At 45.7% G+C, this 27,704-nt stretch overlaps 1 protein-coding gene across 8 annotated transcripts in view; it reads left to right on the forward strand.

Annotated features, from left to right (window-relative positions):
• Window positions 1–27,704, forward strand: part of ANK3 (ankyrin 3) — a 2,768,233-nt gene that overhangs the window by 2,322,989 nt on the left and 417,540 nt on the right. For all 8 annotated transcript variants that reach the window (XM_069611214.1, XM_069611216.1, XM_069611217.1 and 5 more), the window contains one exon: window positions 750–846. In XM_069611214.1, coding sequence (XP_069467315.1) covers window positions 750–846 — 97 coding nt within the window. The remainder of the gene's footprint in view (window positions 1–749; window positions 847–27,704) is intronic.

A 27,704-nucleotide genomic window follows, 5' to 3' on the forward strand; every position in this document is an offset into this window, starting at 1 on the left:
CGCCACAACCTGTATAGTGGGCCAGTGGCCAGCCTCCACAATATGGCAATCATGCTTGCTAGAAATTCTTAGAATTGCTTATCCTGTAAATTGTAGTAAAAACAGAATATAAAAATAGATCTTTTCCGGTAAAGAAATAAAATATCACAAGCAACCAACAATGTGTAAACTTTGGGTCCAACATTTTATGTTGATGTATACACTCTCAAAAAACTAGGAGCTCATAAAACATCCACAGGGCAATTAACATGCCCCAACATTCACTAACTTGGAATGTCAAGCCAAAGTATATGAGAATCTCGTCCCCAAACATAAGTTTATTGTAAATTAGCTGTAAAAATATTCACCAACAACTAAGAATCTGTGAATATCTTTTTTTGGATTGTTGTTTCATGTTACTTTTTTGCCTGTCTTGCACACTTGGCTTGCATCTTTTATTGTATTTGTTTTGTTCTGTTCTCATTTTGCTCTTTTGCTTTTGGGTTGTGGTTGTATGTGTTTGTCACAGTTATGGATTCCAGCCACAAACCAAACCCTTAATTACAACCTCAAGTCAACCAACCATTTCTATATTTCCCTGTTCTTTTTTCGATAAAGTACAGACCACACCTGGGTACCGGATTACTATTAAGCCACATTTTGGATTTTGTGTCCCCATTTCAGTTATCGTTTAAACATTTTGAAATGCTTCTGAGTGCATGCCAAATGCTTTTTATTATATGCCTGCAGTAAACGTGCTTTCTTTTCAGGGGGAACCTCACCTGCTCAATGGGAAGACATTACAGGAACGACTCCATTGACATTTACAAATGACTGTGTTTCTTTTACAACAAATGTTTCCGCCAGGTAATGACATTGCATTATGCAAATATCAATTTCCTTAAATGTAAAAGCAGATCCTATGAATATTGACATTCATTTTTTTTCTAAAGCTTTCTGATCAGAAACCGTTTGTGAATGTGTTTATAATCTTAAGTAATTTCAATTCTTTAAGAAGAATGAATTCTGATTATGTATGCAGGAGTGTAATATGCACATATGGTGAGCACAGCAAAATTATGAGACACTGTATTTGTGAACTGTCAAACAACCTACCAGGTTTCCCATGGGATCTACCCTTATGTGTTTTGTGGTCCTCTTCTGGGTGGTTGGAATTAGAACTATCTTTATTCTCACCTTTGTGCTGCTTTCCCTCCTCCTTTTTGTGCGCCCTGTTGGCCACCCATGAGTCAGCTGCTCTTGCTAACTTTTTGGGATCAATCTTGTTTGAGTCAGCCAAATGCTGTCTCAGCTCGGGAGAGCAGGCATCAAAAATAGATTCCAACAAAAACAGATTTCTCATTCCTTCACTCTGTAACCCTTAACCCATCCATCTACGATTTTCAAATATTCACACACCCAGGTAGCCCAAAGGGTACCCTCAGTCTTTTTGAGGGTCCTAAACCTCTTAAGCTACTGGGAAGGAGTGTTCCCAAATCTAGCTATCAAAGCTAGCTTCACATTTTCATACTCCAATCTTTCAAGTTCCCCCACCTCCATTACAGCATCAGTTGCAACCTGGGGGAGCCTAGACAAAAATCAAGGAATCGGCTGATTCCCTGTGAGACCCTGAATCCCATGATTGTATTCAAAAGCACTCAACCAATCCAAAATATCAAGTTTTGCATCATACATACTCACTGCTTCTTTGGGCAGGCGAGGCCCCTTTGGGCTGGAAGACCTAGAAGACTCTGGGATAGAACCATTTTCAAGAGACCATTTTCTCATTTCAAGAGCATGTTACATTTCTAGTTCCCTGGTTTGATGTCCTGATGTTTGGTTAAGCTTGAGCCTGTATTCTTTTGAATTCCAATTCGTCTACTTTTTTCAAGAGACACATATTCTAGACTCAGTGTTGGACCTTATGAAGTCCCAGTGGACAAAGGTTGAGACAAAAGGGCAGGCTGAATCATAGCGGGGTTCCTATCCTGGGACTCCTTTCCCTCCTCTGGCTCTTCTAAGACAATAGAGTCAGACTCTGAATTATCATCCTTATTGTCATTTTCCACATTTTCTGAATTAGTAGGAGTTACAGGCCTACTATTCTACCTTTGGTGATCTAACAAGCAATTAATTTTTCTTTCCTTTAACAGAGAGAATCCTGATCCTACACATATCTTTCAGTTGATCTACTGTTAGAATGATCAGGGCTTCCTGCTTGAAGTTCTCGATATTAGGCATGTTACAATTGCTATTCTAGTAGAGCAAAGCCATGTGAAGGTTTTTAGTTGAACAAAAGTAAAGCAAACACTCTAACAACTCTACAATAGATCCTCACCACCTGCCACCAGTGTTAGGCAAGATTGTATGCAGTACCCTTTACAATTGACCCTTTGATTTATTGATTGATCATAATCATATAGTGTTAAATACCCTTGAGGATCTCTTTTCACACTTGACCTAATTGCATGCTTATTAGACCAGGATTGAGTTGAACATGACTTTCATGTTGGTTATGGCCAGGGTGCTTTGGGGATTCAATAGTGCAAGCATTCCAGATCTTGGAAGTCTGGTCTGTGAATCATCTTCACCCCTTTTGGCACTAGTATGAGGATGGGGGGTGTTTGTCAGCACGCATTTATTGGTTATTCCAGGAATAAATAAGGAAAGGCATTAGGCCACTGCCAAAAGGTAGCAGATGCCCCTGTTCGCATTTAGAGTCAGCCCAGTTTGAATTAAATGTGTTCTGCTACCATTCAGGCATCACCTAATTCAATATGACTCCTATCGAGTCAGAAAAAGAAGTGGACCACTGTATTTTAAATTCTGTAGTGTGGCAAAACTCTGAGAAGAAAAAAGGGGTAGAAAAGATATATAGTTTCATGTTGTTATCTTTCACAAAGGTCAGGTGGTCCAAAACTCCCTAGTACCTTCCTGTTTGTGTGCCACTGAAATGGTCTCTTATTCTTTGACTGAATTCCCAGTAACAGTTCTTTCAGTGCTGACCATGTTTCTCAGATCAGTGTCTTTCTCATATGTCACTAGGATCTTTATCTCCAAGTGCCAGTATATGCTGCTTCTGTGCTTCGTCCTCTCACTGGGCTCCTCACTGGATTCATTCGTGTTGAGCTTCTTGTCTATCTTGTCAACCTACTTGCTGTCATATGGAACACCTAGTCGCCATCTGTTGTCTTTCTCGTCAGATCTCTGTCTCTCCATTGGCTGACATCCACAAATCTTTCTTCGCTTGGGTCTCTTCACACTGGTCTCACTTAAACGCTCCTTCTGGGTGCGCATACACACCCAAGCATCAGTGAACATTCCAGCAGCTCTGCAACTTCCCTATGTTTTGAAATTCCACCTCTGATAATCGTTCTCTGGATGACTCTGTGCTAGCCCAATCTCTGGACTTCTGGCCCTTGTATGCATCTCATCCTGGATGCTGCCCACAGGCTCCATGTCTGACATCCAGCTTTTGATCTGGCCTGCTATCATTCACTATTCCATCAAGTGTGGCATATGCTAATATTCACATTTGTATCTGGATGCGACGCAAGATAAGGGTAAGACTTCCAACTAAATGTGGCACATGCTAACATTCACATTTCTTCATAGCTCTGACGCAATCTAAGGTTAAGAGTTCCAACTAAGTGGCACATGCTAACATTCATGATCCTGTCTAGATGTGATGCAAGCTAAGGTTAGGAGTTCCAACTGAGTGTGGCATATGCTAACATTCACATTTCTGTCTAGATGTGACGCAGGCTAAGGGTAAGAGTTCCAACTAAATGTGGCACATGCTAACATTCATAATCCTGTCTAGATGTGACGCAGGCTAAGGGTGAGAGTTCCAACTGAGTGTGGCACATGCTAACATTCATAATCCTGTCTAGATGTGACTCAAGCTAAGGTTGAGAGTTCCAACTAAGTGTGGCACATGCTAACATCTAAATGTGACGCATGTTAATCTTCGCAGTTCTTTCTAGGTGTGGCACTTGTTAGCATTGGCAAGTATATTAATATATAATGCAAGGCAATATTTACAGTCTGGCCATGATTAGATTTAGGCTGGTGATCAGAAGTCTCTCTAAGTGTGCCTGGTGTAAGTCTATGGCAGGTTATGCTATGTAAAGGTAAGGTAGAGTGGCAGGGGTTTTCTGGAGTAGAGTAATTGTTCTACACCTCACCCATGCCACACTTATAGTTTTGTTGGTGTCTGTTGGTTGCTGGCTTCATTGGCTCCCCCTTGAGGACACTTGCAGACACTCTCTGGAGCCGCCACTGTAGGAGCCGCCCTTGGCCTTGGGGCCCTTAGCCGTGGGGCTGTTGCCCTGGGAGGGTTTGTGATATGTAGGGAAGTAGCCAATCAGGGCGCAGGGGGAGAGTTTGGGAGGTGGGATTGGGTGAGGAAGGAAGGGGGAAGGATACTGGAGCGCCGAGTGCGCGAAAAAACGCCATTTAAACACTTTTACAGTGCTCAAATTGTTGGGAGGCATCTGTGGCAAGGCTCTGGGGGTACAGTACTGCTTGTCCCACCTAAGAATCAGAACTAGAATGAGTGTCTAGGCAATAGTGTTTTGTAATGGTGTGAGCAGAACTCCAGGTTGCCGCTTTGCAAATGGACTCAAGAGGAACATTTGCAATGAATGCTATGGATGCCAGGGTGCCTCGAGTAGAGTGCGCTCTAGGCTTGAAGGGCAGTTCTCTCTTAGCAAGAGAGAAACATAGTGTGATGCATTTGACAATCCACCTTGAGATAGCTGATTTAGAGACGGGATCCCCTTCTCTACCAGCTGCCACTGAAACAAAGAATTGTTTAGTCTTCCTTAGTGGTTTAGTTCTTTCCAGGTAAAACATGACTGCCCTGCGCACGTCTAGTGTGTGAAGGCTTCTTTCGGCCATGTTAGTAGGGTTCTGGAACAAAGTGGGTAGTTCGATTGATTGGTTCACATGGAACTTCGAGATGAATTTAGGCGCAAACCTGGGATGTGTGCGCAGAACTACCTTACCTTTGTGGACTGTAACAAAGGGGTCTAAAACAAAGAGCCTGTAGTTCGCTAACCCTTCTAATAGAAGTGATAGCCACTAGGAAGGCTGTCTTATAAGTCAGGTCTTTCAGACTTGCTTTATGCATAGGCTCAAAGGGAGCTCCCATGATCCTGGTCAAAACCACATTCAGATCCCAGCCAGGGCTGGGTGAGAGATGGGAGGATAAATCCTCTTAACCCCTTCCATAAAGGCTTTAATCACCGGTATTTTCCACCACAATACCTTTTGTTGTGATGTGGTGTAGGCTGACAAAGCAGCCAGATGAACTTTTAGGGAATTGAATACTAACCCAGTGTCCAACAGGTGGGTTAGATACAGCACATGTGAGAGGGTGAGCAATCGAAGGGATTGACGCCCTTGGAATTGCACCAGATGACAAAATGTTTCCATTTGTTGGCATAGCAATAACGTGTATTAGGTTTTCTCGCTTCCCTGAGTATGTCCATGCACCTGTGAGGAGTTGGAGGTGTCCAAACTCTATGATCTCAGGAGCCAAGCCGTTAAGTTCAGAGTTTGTGGGCATGGGTGTAGGTTCTCCCCCCCTGCCCCTGTCCTGAGACAACATGTTGTACGGGCGGGGTAGCTTGACTGGTGGGGAGAGGGACATTTCCATCAGGTGAGCGAACCAGGGTTGGCGGGCCCACATGGGAGCCACCACTATCATGATAACTGGTTCCTGGTGCATCTTGTGCACTGTCTTGGTGAGAAGGGGAGTCGGGGGGTAGGGGGGAGCGTAGACAAATTTCCCCGACCAAGTTATCCAGAAACTGTTCCCCTTGGATCGGTTCTGGGGGTACCTGGAGGCGTAGTCTTGGCATTGGGCGTTCTCCTGAGTAGAGAACAGGTCGATCTCTGGGAAACCCCATTCTGCGAAGACGTTGGGCACAATGTCTTCGTGCAGACGCCATTCGTATTCTTCTGGCAGTGGAAAATCTCTACTGAGTACATCTGCCAGAAGATTGAGTTCCCCTGGAACATGTTGGGACAACAAAAACATCTTGTGTTTGAGAGCCTGTATCCAAATGTTTTGGTACAGCTTGGATAGCCCTGGAGAGTGAGTGCCCCCCTGTTTGTTCAGGTAATACATTGCTGTAGTGCTGTTGGTTAGGATCAACCATGGCTCCAGAGACGTCTGGCATTGAATTGAAGGAAAGCCTTTTATATTTGTGTGTCTTCCCGTTGTGGAATCTATGAGAGGATTTCTTCTGCCGGAGAAGTTTGGGGATCATAAAGAGGGATTGGGTGGGGGGGGGGGTGCAGTTGAGTTGATAGCGGCACCCACTTAAGGCTTTTATGTTTTAAGGAAGGCCGAGGCATCAGTCTTTTCTAATTTTGTAATTGCTGATCACCTTATTCAATCGGGAGCCTAGGGCCCTCTGCATATTTTACTTTGGTGTTTAAAGGGATAGTATTGCTGGCTAGGATGATCTTGTGTCAAGTATCAGGAGGGGTGATTGACAGTCTTTTTGTTTTTTTAGCCCTATGAAGATGAGCTTGGTTTGTTGTTGTGCTTTAAGTAGCTTTCCACATTAGTTTCTGTGTTCACACTCAGTCTCAGATACCTTTACATACAAAATCTTAGGATTGTTTGAGGAACTTAGCCAGGATGTCAAAGAGCGAGATATGGTAGAAGTGAAAAGGAGCAAGGAAAAGAGAGATGCCTTAAGAACTCCACAAGTAACCTTAGTCACTGTGGAGTAAAATAGACCAACTGTTAAATTAACACTGCTTTGTGTTTTCAGAACGGTTTGTAACCCTCGTAGGTGGTCATGAGAACAATAGACAACAACCTGGGAAGGAGGATGTTGTAGTTCAGAGTGTCAAATCACTCTGAGATATCCACCATGTTCAGAGGGAAGCTCTTCTACTCAACCACAGCAGCCAGGCTTTCGTTTCAGAAACCTGTGCCCGAATGGAATGGAAATGGGCATTAGTAAACATCTATAATCCACTGAAAATGGGTGGCCATAACATTCTCTATCATTTAGGAGACACTTGGAATGTTGGTGATAGGTCTTTTTTATGGATAATGTTGTTTGAGCTGATGTGGGCTTTGTCATGGGCGCTACTCCCGAGGGGCCAGGACCGGCCCAGCGTCCTCGGAAGCAGACCCGTCTTCCACTACTCCGGACCCAGCAGACCCCTACAGGGGCTCTTTGGACCGTGTCCTGGTGCCTTTGGCGCCAGGCTCATGAAGGGTTTCAGTCCCGGCGCCATAGGCGCCGGGCTCATATTGATAAACAGTGTAATAATGCTTGGGTGGACTTACCTGAGGCAGACCATGCTTCATATTTACCCAGAACAATCCAGTCTGGTTGAAGTCCCCAGCCATCAGGGCTGGGAGGAACTATTCCCTCCATTCAGGAACTCTTTTCTTACCTGGGTGGAACCGGTGGAAGAACACACACTGGAAGCACTTCTCTGCTATTTAAACCACGCCCGATGGAAAACACGTGCTTTGCGTTATTCTGCAGCAGCAGCAGGACGCTCACCGAGTCGGCTCCTGCATTCCAGGTCCAGAGTCATCTTCAGCTTCCGCGCAGCAACCTGTGGATGAAGAAAGACACAGAACAATACTTACCAGATCCTGGAATCCAGTCACCGGCAAAACCTGCAAAGAATAAACATAAGGTTAAGAAAGTGCAACTCGCTCGCAGCCGCGCCCGCTTACCTGATCCATCCGTGATTGCAACGGCGCTAACCGCGGCCTTCTCTTCGGCAGCTTCTCTGCACCTGAAAGGCATAGGACATAATTAAAAAGGGGTTCGGGTGAAGGCAGTCGCATTCATCTTAACTTACCAGTTTTTGCACGCGCAGAAGCGGCCGCATCAACCGCAGCATCCCGGCACCTGAAAACTAGCAAAAGAACATTATTAGAGGTGCCATTAAAAGCGGCCAACGATCATTATACTTATGTGCATCGGCACGTGCAGTGGCAACGGATATAAAGCCCGCAGCATCCCGGCACCTGAAAACTAGCAAAAGAACATTATTAGAGGTGCCATTAAAAGCGGCCAACGATCATTATACTTACGTGCATCGGCACGTGCAGTGGCAACGGATATAAAGCCCGCAGCATCCCGGCACCTGAAAACTAGAAAAAGGACATTATTAGAGGTGCCATTAAAAGCGGCCAGAGAACATTATACTTACGTGCATCGGCACGTGCAGCGGCAACGGAAAACTACGCCCACAGCATCCCGAGGCCTGAAACAAAGGAAAAGGGACATTATTGAGGTGCCCATCTTTTAAAGCCTAAAGACTACAGTATACTTACAGGCATCCGCTTGTGCAGTAACAGCGGCATCGCTCTTCGGCATCCCAGCACCGGTGCCACAACTAAGGACGCAAAAGACTTGAGCCTCAACACTGAACTCATCCAGTGACGTAACTGGAATCCACGCACCCCTGCACCAGACGCAGGATGGAGAGCTCAGCATTTATACGCCTAAGGTGAGAGCTCGCCGAGACAAGTAGAAAGCTAGGCTGTGGGAGAAACTGGCGATTGGTGGGAGAAGGAATCCCATCAAACGGTGATTAACCCTTTTTCTTCCACCTGCAGAAAACTTACCCTGCAAGTCAGACATTCGATAAGAGGAAGCCCAGTCCTGAGAGTCGTCTGAGCTCTACGCTTCTCAATTGAAGAAACGATAGCAGCCCAGCCGGGATCAGCGCCTCTGTGGGAATCAGGTGAGCGTTACAGAACGCGAAGCCCACCAATAACCTCCTACCCAGGCGCTATGGAAACTTCCGGCACAGACCAACTGGCCCAGTTATTAGGGGAATTAAGAGCTGAAGTTCATGCTGCCCGCCAGGAAACGAATGCCCTTAGGAGGGAATTGATAATATCAAAAGAACGAACTGATGATCTCGCCAGACAGTTATTACAGACACAAGCGGGGCAAACCCCGCTACCTAATTCAGGAGGGAGCTATATTCCAGAGGCTTCAGCCAATCCTGTTCAAATCAACCTACCCGGAAATGTGCCATTGGCACCGCCTGAACGCTTCTCTGGTGACCCTAAAAGGTTTGCAGTGTTTATAAATCAATGCCCATTGCACTTTCTTTGTAGACCTGCAGCTTTTCCGACTGACCGGACTAAGGTAGCCTTTGTGCTTTCGTATCTTAGCGGCAGTGCCGCTGATTGGTCGATCCCTCTGGTTATACAGGATGACCCGATCCTTCGTGATTTCCCGACCTTCCAGGCAAATATGGAAAGACTTTTTGCAAGGCATTCCCAGGGGCAGGCCCTGGACAACGAACTCCTTTCCCTACGACAGGGCAATCAAGATCTTTTGGCCTACATTGCATCATTCAACAGGCTAATTGTGGAAACCAGATGGCCTGAGGACAAAAGAATCACGCTTTTTCACAGGGTTTGCGTGGCGAACTCAAAGACGTCCTTGCCCAGGTAGTGAATCCTCCTCAGGATTGTTCAGAGTACATTGATTTGCTGGTCCAATTGGATCACAGACTACAAAACACAAAGGCGGATCGATCCAGGTTTGAAACACGAGTGTTCCCTAAGCCTCAAAGTCACACCAAAGGAGTTGAAGCCGTCGAACCTATGCAAATTGGGGTTGTAAAGCGTCCCCTAATCCAGAAAGAACGCAATAGGAGACGACAAATGCAACTATGTCTCTATTGTGGAAATTCAGGACATTTTCTTCGAGATTGCCCGGTGAAACCACCTAAGAAGACAGTGGGAGCTTCTGATAAGAGTTCTGAAAAGCCTGAGCCGTGAAACGACCTCGCCCGACAAGTGTAGAGGTCCGCTTGCCGAGCGTAAAAACCAGTTCTTTGACCTCGCACTTCATAATGCCAATGGTCCTCGTAAACCCAGAGCAACCGGATAGTTTGCATGCAATTAAGGCATACATTGATAGCGGAGCAGTGGGAAATTATGTGGACCGCAAATTGGCTTCCAGGATGAACTTACCTCTTTGTCCAAAGGTGGTTAAAGACGTCATTAACACGGTGGATGGGACGGAAATCTCCTCCAGACCAGTGACCCATACCACTACTGAAGTGACGATACTAGGCCAAGACGGGCATCAGGAGGTAATTGTGTTCGACGTGATCAAGGCTCCTCAATTCCAAGTAATTCTAGGGATTCCTTGGTTGGAGAAACGCAATCCTCAGATTGATTGGCGAGCAAAGACGATAAAGTTCCCAGAGTGCACACCAACTTGTTATCCACGACCCAACATTGGCCTAGCGTCAGTAACGGCTGACGGTCCACAATTACCTCTAGAGTATCGAGAGTTCCAAGATGTTTTTCAAAAGGAACAGGCTAACACCTTGCCACCCCACAGATCATACGATTGTCAGCTAGGTTTGCTACCCGGTGCAACTCCCCCTTGCAGTAGGATTTACGCCCTTACCGAGCCTGAGAACCTTCATCTGCGACAGTATTTAGACCAGTACCTGGCCAATGGCTTTATCTGTCCGTCGAAGTCCCCTGCATCCTCAGCTCTGTTCTTCGTACCAAAAAAAGAAGGTGACCTCAGAACATGTATAGATTATCGTGCTCTGAACCAGATAACAGTAAAAAAACTGTACCCCTTACCTCTGATCCCGGAACTCCTTGACCAGGTAAAAAACGCCTGTATTTATACTAAGCTTGATCTCCGGGGAGCTTATCACTTGGTACGGGTCAAGGAAGGAGATGAATGGAAGACGGCCTTTCGCACTAAGTATGGGCTATTTGAATACCAAGTGATGCCATTTGGACTATGCAATGCACCGGCCGCCTTCCAATATTTTATGAATGATGTCCTCAGAGAGCTCATTGATGTCTGCGTTGTCGTCTACATAGATGACATTCTTGTGTACTCATCTTCAGAAGCTGACCATCGAAATCATGTTAGGGTGGTCCTTGAAAAACTTCGCCAACAAACTTTTTGCCAAGCTCGAAAAATGTGTTTTTCATGTCACTGAGGTCGAATTTTTGGGATTTATTCTGACACCCAAAGGAGTCCACATGGACTCGAGAAAAGTAGACGCTATCCTCAAATGGCCATCTCCTACTTCCGTGAAAGGCGTTCAAAGCATGCTAGGCTTTGCCAATTTTTACCGTAGATTTATTCCAGAGTTTTCACGAGTGGTACAACCCATCACCGCCCTCTTAAGAAAAAATAAACGCTTTGAATGGTCCGCAGAAGCAGAACAAGCCTTCCAAGAGCTAAAGGGTAAATTCACCTCGGCGCCAATACTGAAACACCCACGCCCGGACCTCCCTTACATCGTTGAAACCGACGCCTCCAGCTTAGCAATGGGAGCAGTCCTATCACAAAGAGATCCAGAGACTAACCAACTGCATCCTGTGGCATTCTGGTCTCGGAAGTTCTCGGCGCCTGAGATCAATTACACCATCACAGACAAAGAGCTTCTAGCGATTAAATCAGCCTTTAAGGCATGGCGGCATTATCTCCTCGGGGCCAGACACACCGTCACAGTGATCACCGATCATCGAAATCAGCAGTATCTGAAAACCGCCAAGGCTCAATCCTCCAGACAGCTTCGCTGGGCTCTATTCTTTGCTGAATTTGACTTTGTGATCACTTATCGCCCCGGCAACAAGAACGGCAAAGCGGATGCTCTTCCCCGAATTGGAATGGGAGATAACGTTGCCAATCCAGAACCTGTACCAATAATTCCTGAACAAAGGATCGTGGGTCTGATTTCTTCACAATCCATTGAGGATATTGAAGAAAAAACTAAACAATTTATAACCTCACCAGACTTACTGAACTGGTTACAAAAAGGAAAAGATTTCACCGTAAGCAATGACTTGCCTTATTTCCAAGGCCGATTGTTCCTACCACACGCCGATTTACAAAGACAGGTAATCTCCTGCTATCATGATTCATTAATTGAGGGTCACCCTGGCATTGCCAAAACCACAGAAAAGGTGAAGAGACACTTCTGGTGGCCTTCGTGGAGAAAAGACATAAAGGAATTCGTGATGTCCTGCGGTGTGTGCGCTCAAAACAAGGGTCAGACGAAGAGGCCGGCTGGTCTTCTGCAACCATTAGACATCCCACCGTGTCCCTGGCATACCCTTTCCATGGACTTCATCACAGACTTACCCTCCTGTTCCGGGTACAACACCATTCTTGTTATTGTGGACCTGTATTCTAAAATGGCCCACTTCATTCCGCTAAAAGGCTTACCTTCAGCATCAGTCCTAGCCAAAGTATTTCTTGAAAACATCGCCCGGCTACACGGCTTCCCGTCAGTACTAATCTCAGATAGGGGGAGCCAGTTTATTTCCCACTTTTGGCGTAGCTGTTGTCGATTAGCTCAAATCGATGTAAGACTTTCGACCAGCCATCATCCCCAGACCGACGGGCAAACCGAGAGAACAAACCAGACTCTCGAGCAATATTTACGATGCATGCTACAACAGTCTGAGAGTAACTGGAAGGACATCCTTTGGATAGCTGAATATGCTTACAACAATTCAGTTCATTCGGGTACCGGGAAGAGTCCCTTCTACATCTTGTATGGGATTCATCCTCGAACCTCCAACCTTGATCCACCTCAAGATCTTGGAACACCTGCCGTGGATCAATTGCACACCGTTATTACCCAAGCTTTTAAGGAAGCGACTGCACATCTACAACAAGCTAAAGAGAGGTACAAAAAAGGAGCAGATCCACACCGAAGCAATGCCCCTCAATACCAGGTTGGGGATCAAGTCTGGCTGTCCACCAAACATTTATCGCTTAAAGGGCCTCGCCCCTTCAACCCCAAATACCTGGGACCATATCCAATTACGGCCATAATTAATCCAGTGGCCGTTAAATTAGAATTGCCAATCCATATGAGAATACATCCTGTATTTCACGTATCTCTTTTGAAACCCATGCAACCTGGAACCAGATTGACCAATCCTCCAGAGCCCATTCAAGTGAATGGGGAGCCCGAATTTGAAGTAAAAGACATTTTGGACTCTAAAATCATCAGATCGAAGCTATTCTACCTAATCGACTGGAAAGGCTACGGACCTCAGGAAAGGTCATGGGAACCCTATGACCACGTCCATGCTCCTCGTCTAGTCCAGAAATTTCACCGAACCTTTCCCGATAAACCAAAACCCCCGGGGAGGACAAGTTTGGGAGGGGCCTTGAGGGGGGGGTGCTGTCATGGGCGCTACTCCCGAGGGGCCAGGACTGGCCCAGCGCCCTCGGAAGCAGACCCGTCTTCCACTACTCCGGACCCAGCAGACCCCTACAGGGGCCCTTTGGACCGTGTCCTGGCGCCTTTGGCGCCAGGCTCATGAAGGGTTTCAGTCCCGGTGCCATAGGCGCCGGGCTCATATTGATAAACAGTGTAATAATGCTTGGGTGGACTTACCTGAGGCAGACCATGCTGCATATTTACCCAGAACAATCCAGTCTGGTTGAAGTCCCCAGCCATCAGGGCTGGGAGGAACTATTCCCTCCATTCAGGAACTCTTTTCTTACCTGGGTGGAACCGGTGGAAGAACACACACTGGAAGCACTTCTCTGCCATTTAAACCACGCCCGTCGGAAAACACGTGCTTCGCGTTATTCTGCAGCAGCAGCAGGACGCTCACCGATTCGGCTCCTGCATTCCAGGTCCAGAGTCATCTTCAGCTTCCGCGCAGCAACCTGTGGATGAAGAAAGACACAGAACAATACTTACCAGATCCCGGAATCCAGTCACCGGCAAAACCTGCAAAGAATAAACATAAGGTTAGAAAAGTGCAACTCGCTCGCAGCCGCGCCCGCTTACCTGATCCATCCGTGATTGCAACGGAGCTAACCGCGGCCTTCTCTTCGGCAGCTTCTCTGCACCTGAAAGGCAAAGGACATAATTAAAAAGGGGTTCGGGTGAAGGCAGTCGCATTCATCTTAACTTACCAGTTTTTGCACGCGCAGAAGCGGCCGCATCAACCGCAGCATCCCGGCACCTGAAAACTAGAAAAAGGACATTATTAGAGGTGCCATCAAAAGCGGCCAACGATCATTATACTTACGTGCATTGGCACGTGCAGTGGCAACGGATATAAAGCCTGCAGCATCCCGGCACCTGAAAACTAGAAAAAGGACATTCTTAGAGGTGCCATTAAAAGCAGCCAACGAACATTATACTTACGTGCATCGGCACGTGCAGCGGCAACGGAAAACTACACCCACAGCATCCCGAGGCCTGAAACAAAGGAAAAGGGACATTATTGAGGTGCCCATCTTTTAAAGCCTAAAGACTACAGTATACTTACAGGCATCCGCTCGTGCAGTAACGGCGGCATCGCTCTTCGGCATCCCAGCACCAGTGCCACAACTAAGGCCGCAAAAGACTTGAGCCTCAACACTGGACTCATCCAGTGACGTAACTGGAATCCACGCACCCCTGCACCAGACGCAGGATGGAGAGCTCAGCATTTATACGCCTAAGGTGAGAGTTCGCCGAGACAAGTAGAAAGCTAGGCTGTGGGAGAAACTGGCGATTGGTGGGAGAAGGAATCCCATCAAACGGTGATTAACCCTTTTTCTTCCACCTGCAGAAAACTTACCCTGCAAGTCAGACATTCGATAAGAGGAAGCCCAGTCCTGAGAGTCGTCCGAGCTCTACGCTTCTCAATTGAAGAAACAATAGCAGCCCAGCTGGGATCAGCGTCTCCGTGGGAATCAGGTGAGCGTTACAGGCTTTTAAGAGCAACCTGTGCCTCCTTGATAGAGTGTGGGTGTTGCCTTGCCGAGCAGCTAAGATTAATGAAATGTGAAATGATTTTGGTGAAGGCAGACAGGTGCTATGTGATCAGCAAACTATGGGCAGGATTAGGCACAAGTCCAGAGGTTTAAGTTCGGTGACCAGACCACAAATTAAATTAGTCTCTACTCAAAAAATAGTAAAAATGGCATCGTTAAAATCATTGTGGAAAGAGCTGCACGTATATATGGTAGAGCTGGACATTTGACAGACATTTACAGGCTTTTATATGTTAGCTATTGCATCTTTGAAAAAGATTATCAGTTTTTATTTTTAACGTTGCAATTTTAAGTAATAAGAGAGTGCCAGAGATAAGGGAGAGTGATGGTTAGCTGCCCCTTAGCTCTTATACTTTGAAGCTGTTGGTTCTCTTCTTCTACAAACATTATGTGTGCGTGGCTCTACTACCATTGCTGTCATTTAACCTAGACAGTTAACAGGCTTATAACCAGGTTAGGATACACACATTTCACATGACTGGTACCATAAGTTGTAGTATAAACATGTACATTGCTAGATTTAAAATGAACAACTTTGAAAAAGCTTGCATTGCCTCCATGAAATCAAGTTTTCTGTTTAAAATGTTCAGTAAAAGAAATGCCCCATGTACTGAGCAAACCCTAAATAATATACAGGTAACTTTCTTTTCACCACTGTTACAGTTGTTGAGGAAATAATTTACGTGGTGGTACGAATAAAGGGAATTCGTCCCTTCTCCTCAAGGGGGAGCCCCATCCTGTGAGACTAGGGAGGTGAGCCTGCTCCACAATACCCTCCCTAGGGGTAGAGGCAAGTGGGACCTCACCGGGAGAGACTTCCCCTTAGGAGACAAGGACTCCCATTCCCAAGAGGAGCTCCCTCAGGATAGATGTACCATGGCCTTCATGGGATGTATTACAACACAAGAAGACATGAACTGTTACAACTGGGACGTAGAAGCTACTAAAGGATATCATTATCCTATGGAAAAGTATCATGTCCCTTTAATTGATGACGTTAACCATACTGGGACAAGTAGGTTAAAAGAACTATGTCCCGAGAGTGAGGAGAGAGCAGCAGCTGATGCAGAGGTAGAGTAACGGATGCAAATAGAGTGAGCTTCTCAGCTGTGTGACAGCTGACGTGGAGAGTGAGGAAGCCTGTGAGTTTCAAACTCATTCGCACGGGTAATACGGGACGCCGACATTGCAGTGGTCCCAAAAGCTGAAGAAGCAGCAGAACAGGAGACAAGAAGAGGTGGTGGCGACACCACGGGAGTCAATCTGGCGTGGACAGCCAGTCCAAAGAACCTTGCTGACACCGGAGGTCTCACTGTATCCAGACGTCCATTCAAACACTGAGATCGAAAGAGATAAGGAGAGAGAAACCAGAGCCGAATGCTCAAGGACAGACAGTATCTGCCATGCTTAGAGAGAGAGACTGAATCCCGAGAGAGAAACACTCTCAAAGCATCCTCCTACAAGACCGAAGTTATTCGGGAGACTGGGAGGTATGGGATGATTAAAAGCAATCATTATGTCGACCAGCTAGCTCGTCACAGTAGGGAATGTAAAAGAGAGGTAACTTTTTAAGCCAAATTGTTATGAAAGTTGTGAATCAAGGGACAATAATTATACCATAGAGTTAACTCATAGCAGCAAACAATATGAAAGAATTAACTTGGAAACGAAGTAGATATGAAGATTGTAAATCCAGAGATGATCATTATTTCGCACACTTAACTTGTCACAGTGAAAAACATAAAACTGAGTTAATGTTGAAACCAGATAGATACCAAGCTTACGAATCAGGAGTGAAGCTGGATATGAATCTGGAGAGAATCAGAGTGAGAAAAGGGGAACATAACCTCACTATCCTCTACAAGAGCAATTTAATAATAAAGGCAAAGAAAGGGAAGATCCTAAGTATAAAGATGCAAACCAGTTGCAAAAGAAGGTGACCCAAGAGAAGCGGAACTGCTATCCCCTGAGAGTGAGTTACAGCAAAATCATAATACCCCAAAGAGGGATTCAAAGAGAAGAAAGAAAGTTATCTCCCCAAAACAGGAGTTAAGGAGATTAATACAGGAAGTCACGAGAGACTATCTGCGGATCGTATATTAAAGACTGATACTAGCAGTGCCCTCAGAAGAAGGGAGTCATTCTCCTGAACCAAGTTAAGTTTCTCTTTGTGGTAGAGTCAGTTAGGGTCGTTTCGGACAGCAGACTCATTTTATTTGGACAATCGAGATTGATGAACAAGCACCATGGTTAGTAAAGCAGGTATGTATCACCCATAGTCATAGGGAAAATTAGGCTTTCTATCTTAACTTTAATAAAAATAACCTACATCATGTCATCCGAGACTGTGTGCCCTCTTTCTGACTGGCCGCAGTGGGCAGTTAAAATGTTCATTCTGAATATGAGCCTGGAATAGAAAACAGTACAATTTCCGATCCATTACAATTGCAGTCAGCTACTAACCCAACACTCATTTTAACTTCCAGGTTTTCCGCAATGGATATCTGCTCCAGATACCTCTTTTGTGACCGTGCATGCATGTGTGATAACATCAATCTTTTTAATCACCAAATAAATCTTCTCCCGACAATTCCCGAAGCTGTAATACCCAAATACCAAGATATTGTAAAGTACACAGTGGAGTACCCCCCTCCCCACAGAGAGAAGGCCTCAGTGTTAGAATCTAAGACTTCCACATTACAGCAATCACCACTGAGCCAGCCAATTTCATGTCTTGTGCCTTGCAGATTTTTCTCTCTCCATTTTACACTCTTAATAACCTAGAATCCTCTCCCACATCATACAAAAACAATAATCACAGCCATATTTATGCAAAGGACACATACATCTACTAGACAATGAGGAAAAAACTGAACCCACTACGCTCTGGAAACTGCCCAGGAGTAGGCCTCCACCTGACTACAATACAGTCTCAAAAAAAAAGAGCTCCCATGAAACAGTGATGGTTTCTTTTAATAGTAGCATAAACATATTTTTTATCACCAACCTAATGGCTAGACTGTATACTTTGTACCCCTTAAAGCAGACCCACAGAAGCATGCATGCCTCTAGTAAATTGCTGCCAGCTCCATCTTCGGCTGCTCCGTCATCACTTGCCCTCATTTAAGACATCATTAGGCCTGGGATAGTCTACTCTAACCACCAATAGGCAAACCTTCCACGCAGCAGCATTCATAAGCTTCAGCTACTCCAAAACACCCCTCGACCTAAACACTAGCCTCAAACAAAGTTAAACTTGTAAACTAGCTGTAATGTATTTAGATATTCCAAAGGTACATTCATTGATCATGGATCCCTTTGAATTAACTTGTTGGATCAAGTAAATCATGTTTAAACGTGCATGTGGTGTTTATTGTGGTTCATGTGATTGTTAAATCCCGTTTGTACTACTTCAGTTTATAAGGGACATTGTTCTGCCTGTGCTGGTGCCGGTTTTGAGTTTTGTAAGCCTAGTTGTGTTCTGTACTTTGATGGTCACAGTCTTTTTGCTGAAAGCAGAGAATGACTAATGTCCTTGCATGGTGTGCCTAGACCCAACCCCTGGTTTTCCCCAATGCATAATTTTCTAAACCAGATGGATGAACCTGTTCAAATATATTTATTTATATAGTGAACACTGCATGATTGAAATGTACCCAGTACTGTGCGAGAAATTAATGAATCTAGCTCTACCTCTCTGCTAGGCACGCAAGTTTAATGTAGATCAGAGAATGGAAGCAGGGCTAGGGTAAGTGTAGCCACCCAATCAGATTTAAACCCCTGAATTGTGTTATTTGTGTTAAACCAATCCACCATTTAATAAGGTCCATTCAACATACGTTTCTTTAATTGTTCATTAAGATGATGGACTAACTGGGCTACCTAAATACAGGCCATTGTACCTACAAAGGCCCACCTGCCTATAGTATTTGTGTGCCAAATCTGCAAGTGATCTGAATAGCATAGCTTTAATTCCAGTGTGGTATCTTTGAGAGGATTTGAAAACAGATAGCAGAACAGACAGGCAAGATGGCCTAAATAAGATGTTATTTTACAGAGTATTTGTAAGGTACAACATCTGCCATTTAGTCAGCTTCTTATCACTGTTGGCTGTTTCTACTGGCAGTTGTGTGTGTGAACTTCTGAGAGATGTGTAAGTAGTAGGATCATGCACTCCTTTTTGGATACTTTTACATTTTAACTTGAAAATGATCATTGGTCCACAGTGATATAAGATCATAGCCAAAGAAGTGATCATACAAAAACAGAAATCTTCTCCTTCCCAACTCATAACCAGCCCGGGGGATACCTGCTCGTCACTTTCAGTCACCTGGGCTGAACGCTATTTTAACTGAAGTCTAACCACTTACACATGTGTACTTAGACCTCACACAATTACACCCTGGTGCAACATCAGCCGGGCCTCACCACAACTGAAGCTGCACTCCCCTACTGGTCTGGTTTGCCCCTGTGGTCAGATATCCTGAATTTCAAACAAATGAGTGCTCATAGATGGAGGGGCAGCTAAGAACCCTGAATTCAGAGGCTAGGAATAACAGCAAGGGCCTCCATTAGTGGTGTGAGGCAGGCATGGTATCACAAGTAAGGACACATACACAAAAGATACAAGTTTCAACACCTTTATTAAGTTTGGCTGGGGTTGAAAACTTCCTAGCTGGCCCTATATAATGGGAGTAGTCTCGACCATCAAAGTGAAATAAAATGGTCTCAGTCAGTCAAATAAAGGAAATCGTCTGTGTGAGAAACCTATACTTGCCCTCACGTTTCACAATAACTAAGAGTGGAAAAATGTATGAAAATAAAGAGTGTATCAAAAGAATGTCAGAATGGCAATAAAAGTGGCTCACCACTCCATCCATTGAGTTCACTGGGGTTCTTACAAATTTCCTTCAAGGTGGGTGGTGTGCACAGTTCAAAGATTTCCCATAAATCTGTTAGGCTTCTGTCACCTTCAATGTTAGTTCAATATGCATTACAGTTCTTTTCAAATGGATTTTTTTGTGCTTCCCTCACCAGCATCACAATTCTCAAACAAACAGATATTCACAAAGTTCCTTCTCAGTACCTTTGACAGGCTCCCTTGCCTGTCTTCAAACACTCAAACATAGCCGAAACACCTTCCAGCCAAACAGCTCTTCTTCACAGAGCTTGGGGAGAATTCCCTTCCCCAACCTTTGCACTACTCTTTCACTATGTTCACCTGTCGGAGAACTTCGCAACTGGATAGTATTATCCCCCCATGTGTGACCACTCCGACAGCAAGGTCCTTCTCACTATTGCCTTGCCAGAGACCTTCGCAACCACGCAGTATTCTCACCCTTATGCGTGACCACTCTGACAACAGGGTTGCTTTTTCAATGCCCGTGTCTCTTGCACTTGGTTTCATAGAACAGGCCCTTGCCCACTCTGTTTACTTTCACATAAGCATATAGTTCATTAGGACTGGCCCACGGCCCCTCTGTTCCTCATTTCAGAAGCAGTTCACTTTCACATTAGCCTTTCGGGATCTCTACACGCTCTTTTACCTCGTGCCCTTTCCTTCAATGGCTTTGAACACATTTTGTTTTCATTATTCACTGTCTTTTATCTTTCAAGTAGCAAACTGTGATTTCCCTTTCTTTGAACTCGCCAGCTGTGATTGCTTTCGCGCATCCTTTGTTTTTCAGTTTGTCGAGGTCACGGTCTTGCCCACTTGTCCCTACGACACTCTCGGGCGCCTCCGCGGCCCGTGGAGGAAAAAAGCAGTTTGCTGGTGCATGGAGGAAAAAGCTTAGCTGCGCCCTCAGCTCCCTTCTCTGTACTCTCCCAGCATCTTGGACACAAAGCTCCCCTGCCACAATTTCTCCTGCCTCGACTTGCAGCCTGTTAGCGTCTTGGCGTCCTATTCTCCCTGGCCTGGTTCTCAGCAGCTCTCTCTCAGCTGTTACTCCATCTTGCCATCCAGCTTGCCTTCCCTCTTGTCCCATGTCTGGCTCTTCATGTCTTTCTCTGCTCCACCTTTTTATAGTTTGGAAAACGTCCATGAGTTTCAGGTGTGTGTGATTGGGACTGAGTGCCTGACCTTATTAGTGGGACAAGGCCAGTACATGTTACTAGTGATAATCTTCCTAGTCTCAGTCTTCCTTGTCTCAGTAGTTGGGCTGATAATGAAAGGTTTGGAGTTATGGGAGTTTTAGCATCCCAGAAAGGTAGAGGGAATATGGGGTAAATAACTGTCAGGAAATGGGGGAATACCATGCCTCGCCTTCCGGTGTCTCAACCCCACTCCCTGAGGATCCCCTACCCAGGTGATCCTTCATCACTAATCCACCCCCAGCAACGGGTTCAATAGCGATGGCCCTTCCCTGTCGACCTGAATAAGGGTTCCCCCGGGACTGAGCCGTGAAACACCTTCAGGTTTTTCACAGTGGGAAACGAGGTGCGATCCTCTGTTAAGTCCGTAGACAGTTTTTCCATGGTCAACAAGTCCCACAGTCTCTGCCACTACAAACAAATATGCAGTCTCTCTGGTTACCTTCGTTTTACTCTTATGACCAATTTGGCTGACAAGACTATTGCTGTGATTATTTTGACCTTGTTGGAGCAAAGAGTACCCGCCAGGATCCCAAGGAGGGCCACTTGAGGGTCAAGTGGGAATGACTCAATGATGACCTTTGAAGTATAAGTAAGGTCCATATGCCAAAATACCTTAACTTTGGGACACACCTACCCAATGTGCAGAAGAGACCAGAGGGACCTACAGCCTTGCCAATAATCCCTTCATACTTTTTTTATATATTGTGTAATCCTAGCAGCATCATGTACCAGCTAAAGCATATTTATAGGCCACTTCCCTATACCGGATTCGTAGAGAGGAGTACTTCACTGTGGCCCAAACCACCTTGCAGTCATGATCTGTCAAGCTTCTCCCCAAACCCCTCTCCCATGTATTCATATATGTCCAGCCATTAAACCAGGTAGAAGAAAGAAGTATGCAATAGATATTTGAGACCAGCAGATGTAGATTGTACTAGAAACTGTACAAGTTGTATCAGTGATCTTATGGCTGCCTCCCTAAATGATTTTGGCATTACCCAATGGCTCACTGAATAGTACTGAAATCGATCTTGTTCACTTAAGTGAAATTCTTGCTTACATACCAGAAAATATTTTATCTCAACATCTACAAATAGGTCAGGAATACATCACCCTCTATGTGCTCACCAGGACTGAAAGCACTTGTCTAGAGAGACAGGAGTGAAGTCTGGGTTATTGTGCTTAGGTGTGAGTGGTGAAGGAAATTAGGTGAGACCAAGTGGGACCGCTAGTTTATCTCACCAGTAAGGGTGTTTTAGTCACAGGATTTAAATGTAATGATTGGGGTCTTGTGCACTTATCCAACCAAAGGGCCCCACCAGAGTGGGATTTTCAACTGCTGTGTTCATCCTCCCCACTGCTTAGTCAAATTAACTTGGCACCATTCTGTTAGGATGTGTAGCTGGGCTGCTTCATAGGAGCTCGTTCTAGATTATCTCACAATTTGGCAGTGGGAAGTAATTATGTGTAGATCTAAACGTAAGCATCTCCCTGTTGCTAAATGTTGGTTATTTGCATGGCAGAGTGCAAATGTGCAGGGAAAAAGGCGGTATACATGCGTGTTAGCCACCTTATACCCTGCACATTTGCACTCTGCCATGCAAATGAGCAAACGTTGCATACCATGCTCGAATGGCAGCCGCATTTACAATTACAATTAAACGCACCATGGTAGGCAACGTTTAATTGTAAATGCTGCCTACCCTGTGACCATGCAGGCAGTGTTTAGAGTGGAGCCCATAAAGCAGGCGGGCTCCACAGGGATCCCCCCGAGCATATACGCCAGCATGAAAATGCATGCAGGTGCAAAGGCTGGGGCATTTGTATGGCAGAGAGGAAGGGAGGCAGTGGAACACAACTCTTCCACTCAAATGAATCAAAATGGGGCGTGAATGAAAGGTGTACATCCTTACGCAATGCTTTTACACCTTTCATTCACGGTTCGCCCAGAGCAAAATGAGCTCCAAGTATTCCTGAAAATCAGGGGATTGTAGCCCACCCCTTTCTGCTGGGGAACCCAGTAACTTTCTAGAAACTCTAGCTTTCATATCCCCTCCAGATTAAATGTGTTCCATTTTTCGGCTATCTATGTAGATTTTGGGTCGGAGCAGGGAAAGAGAGACTGGAGCAGGTATAAAAGGTGTGGCAGAATGTTCTTTTTTATTGTCTGAATTCTGCTGAACCAGGAGATGGTTAGTCTCTTCCAACTTGTCATGTCCCTGCATATCTGGGAGAAGAAGTTCAAATAGTACATTTTATATAAATAACCAACAACTGTCATAAGGATCACGCGGCCTGGTCCAGGTCTTTCACTTCTCCACACGGATAGTGTGTGGCTCTAGATGGTTGTGCTCTTTCTGCAGGTTCTTGCTGCTGCACAGGTCTAGCTTGTTTCTTTTTTGTTAGAAAAAACATGAAGACTCTGGCGAGCATCTTGTTTAAGAAGGCATGGTGTGAGAGAAAGATGTTCTGCACATAACAAGCTGGCACAAGGTATGGGGACAGGAATAGGGACCCTCTCAACTGCTACCGTCCTCCTCAAAGGTAGGAATGGCTCTAGTTTTCTCCATAGTAAGACTCCCAGCCACAGCTTAGAGGGGTTCACATCTCCTCTTGACAAAGCCATAGTGCTGGCCTTGTCTCATACTATATAGTCAGTCCTGGTGTGTACTCTGTGCACATGAGAGAAAAGCAAAAATCTCTTTTGGTTTGTGGAGAACACGCTGGGAATCGGACGCGTATGTTTCCAAATTCTTGTTTAAGCTTTTCTGAGGCTTGTACATTGTGTGTCTGAGAGCCCGCTTAGTTATCCAGTATTCTATCCATAGTATTATGTAGGTCTCCACCCAGAGTAATTTCCCCTTTAGCAAACTGTGAAATGGTTGTGATAAGTTCCAGTAAGAACTCTTCTTGCCTAATACTGGGGGGTATATCGAGGCAAATGTAAATTTCCTAGTACCTAGTTTGCAGATGACAATGGCATACCTTCACTCTGAGTCTAATAACGTTTCTGAAGTGTCAAATAAAACCCCCTTACTGAATAAGATTGCTACACACACTGTCTTGTTAATATGCAGGGAAACACTCTGTCTCAGTCTGTGTTTGTCTTTGCTCCTTAGGTGGGTTTCTTGCATAGGAGCTATATCTGCATCTAGAATATTAAGAAATTGAAGCATACATGTCCTCTTGTTAGGTTAGTTTAGCCCCCTGATGTTTAATGAGATTGTCTTAACCTTACTTGGTACCCATATTAAAATTAGGTTCCCATGGCTGCCTCGCTATGAAGGCTTTGGCATCCCCAGACTGAGCAAGCCCCTTTCCCATCCTCCTCTCAAGTTTCCAAAGTAGATGGGGCCCCCACCATCCTGTCATAAGTCAGAGCCTTCTCTCCAATTCACAGCAAACAAACTTGTTCCCCAGGTGCAGATTGGTAATGAAAATTCAAAATAAAACTTAGACCCAAATAAATTGTTAACTATGTAACCTTCAGGGGGCACTGTTGTGTGGTTGCCAAGATGGCTGCTCGCGCTTAAGCTCCTTTTCCAGAGGAGAGACCTTGCATGACTACACTAGCATTAATCTATGAAGTCTCTGCTTGAAAAATGAAAGAGAAGCTTGCAAAAAGGTGAGAGCACGCTCAGTGCATGCTATTTCATGTGGAGCCAACACCGGCTCCGAAATATAGAGCGGTCACCGAGGGCAGCATCGGCCAGCGCGGTACGAGGCCCTGCCTGACCATGGTGAGGTGCAGCGACCAATGTGAGCGGAGGATTCAAGGCGGGGAACACACTCCCGAATCTGGGGCAGGCACCGGTACCAAGCCGCACCGGCCCATCCTGAGCGCTGTCCCTCCTGGAGCTATTGTTCTCCTAACACCCTCAGTTGTACGCTGCGGTGCGGGGGAGAGACCAAGGCGGGTGCCTCCGAGTGGACTCCGAGGAATTGCGGGAGGCCCATAAGCAGCTCCCCACCCTCGTGGCGGTTGAGGGACTGGCAGCTACCTCGCCAGGAATTGAGAACGGTTTCTGCCACCACGTGCTCCAGAGGTTGTTGGAGCAGCGCATGTAACTGATGCCATGGAGATACCCCCTGGCATTGTAATGAACAGAGAGAGCCGTGGCTAGACTACCGACGAGGGAGATTGTCGATCGGACCCTTCTCCACAGCTGGGTCGCCTGCATATCCTGAGTTGCACTGCATGAAGTTTACAATCTACCCACAGCAATACACGGGATATCAAAGTCCCTGCACCTCCTGGCCTGGTGGGTACTTTTGGCATGCATATTGAGTGACTTATTGTGGGAGTGCGAAAGGAGCAGTGGGGTTGCGCAACCTGAGGTGTGTTACAGCGTTGGCCCAGCCCTTTGATCGGTGCATATCTTGGTACACGCGCACTGGTGGAGGAGTGATAAACTCCCCCCCGCCCCTGTGCTTAGCCTTGGCTGAACTCCGCATCAGAGTAACATTGTGCATTGAGGGACAAGACACATAGACTGTACCATGCTGAATTATGACAAAGGGGGCAGGGAACAAGAAATGCAGCTCCATGGATCAGTTCACGAAACCTGCCCCGAAAGCTGCAGAAACGGTGTTGGACGGTGCAGATGCCCAGGCTCCTGCAGAGAGCACCTCAGCCCCACCATTCATTGACCTCCAGGGGATTATGGCCCCAATGCAATAGGGCTTTGCCTCCATTAATGATAAATTTGATGGTATAACCGCTAACATCACCACCATTCGCACGCAATTGGAGAAAGCTATGCAGCAGATAGCTGAAGCAGAAATGCGCATCAGCACCGCAGCGGATGCCATAACAGTGCTGCAAGGAAATGTGACAATTCTTGCTAAAGACATGGGTACATTTAAGGCCAGATGCAATCATTTGGAGGCAAGGTCGAGGCGGAATAACTAATGCATCATGGGCGTGCCAGAGGACCCCTGAGCGCTGTGATGGAGTCGGTGGTGGAAGAGCTATTGAAAGAGCTGCTGGGCGACCCCGGGTGGTCACCAGTGTTTGTGGTGGAGCGGGCGTATAGGGCGCTGGCGGCAAGACCAAAACCGGGTGGATACTCCAGACCTATAATAACCCGCCTTATGAACTACAGAGACAGGGACTTAATACTGAGAACTGCTTGTGCAAAGCAGGAGCTAAGGATGGAGTCCAACGTGGTCCGCATCTTCCTGGATTATACTCTGACAGTGCTACAGGAAAGGTGCACATTTGTTGGGGTTAAGAAGCTCCTCAGAGTGCAGCGTACCTTATGCCATGCTCTATCCTGCTCGTCTGCGCCTACAGTTCAACATTAAAACTTATTTTTTCACATTTCCTGAAGAGGCCACATCATTCGTGGAGTCTCACATTCCACTCCCTGTGAGAAAGGACCTGGTATGCTGTGATATGACTATGTAGCTATAATACTCACCCGTGATGGCATAATAATGATGTGTTGATGGTAATATTTGCATTATGAGTTGCCGAGAAAATACTGTTGCTTTTGCAGGGTCTCCACTCGTGGCCGTAGCAGTTACCCCTCCAATGAGAGTGCATAATTTAGTTGGGGTGGGGAGGCTGGGGCAGGGACAGTGTTGGGACATGCATAGTCAAAATTTGGGGCACTATGAGGGTGGGGGAGGGAGAAGTAGGGGGTTGTTGAGTTATAAGAGTTGTAAAATGCACAGGGCGAAAACAGTACAGTACGTATTAACTACAGCAAGTAGTCTGACCAAGATATCTATTGTGATTTGGTTTATGGATCATAGCTGTGAGGGACTCATGCAAAGTGAAGTTATTAAGCTGGAATGTCTGGGGTTGGGGACCCCAATGAAGGTGCACAAGGTCATCTTGTATGCTAAAAGACTAGGGTAAAGATGCTATTCCTTCGGGAAACCCATATGCTGGACTATTAAGCGCGCAGAGTAGCTCCTGGGCGGGGTGAAATGCGATATTATACATCCTACTCTACCAGGGCACAAGGGGTTATGATTTTGGTACATCAATCCTTACCGTTTCTACATCTTGAAACTGCATGTGATGATTGCAGTAGGTTTGTATTTGTCCACGGGATGTTGGGGGCATAGAGGTTCTCTTGATAAATGTATATGCCCTAATGTTGACGACTCGGAATTCTATGACTCACTGTTTCAAAAAATGGGCTAAATACCCTACTGTGTCAATAATTTATGGTGGAGATTTTAACACTATATTGGATACACATTTAGACCACACCTGATCAACACCTAGGACGTTAAACGGCACAGCACGCACTATACAACTACACACTGAAGATTTGGGGATGAGAGATGTGTGGCGAGCGCTCAACGGCTCCCAGTGCTGAAATACCTTCTATTCATAAGTACATGATATGCATTTGCGCATTGACTTGTAGCTGGTGTCGCAAACATTGATGAACTGGGTGGATGAGTCCCCGATATTGCCAAGAACTCTATCGGACCACTCCTCGGTATTGCTATTGTTAGGCATTTCTAGGAACACTGTGCCGAGGAAACAATTGCATTTCAAACCTGCTTCGTTAGAGGACCTGGTGTTCGGGGCAAACATGGCAGAGCATATTATTAATTACTTTGACATCAATGAGGGCTCTGTGGGCACGCAGGCTGTCCTTTGGCAAGCGTTCAAAGCGTATATTAGGGGTATGGTCATGTCTATGGGATTTGGAGTGTTGCGTGATATTAGAAAAGAACTACGGAGACACTTGCACAATTGCAGCAGAGATATGCAGTTGATCCTTCACCTCAACTAGGAAGGACATCAAAGCAGGCTTAGATAGATATCGAGACACTGCCAATAGGGAGTTACAGTATTTCGATAGACCTGCAGCA

Source organism: Ambystoma mexicanum, chromosome 8 (genome assembly GCF_040938575.1).
Source record: "Ambystoma mexicanum isolate Mex_15411 chromosome 8, UKY_AmexF1_1, whole genome shotgun sequence".
In the NCBI taxonomy this organism is placed as follows: domain Eukaryota; kingdom Metazoa; phylum Chordata; class Amphibia; order Caudata; family Ambystomatidae; genus Ambystoma; species Ambystoma mexicanum.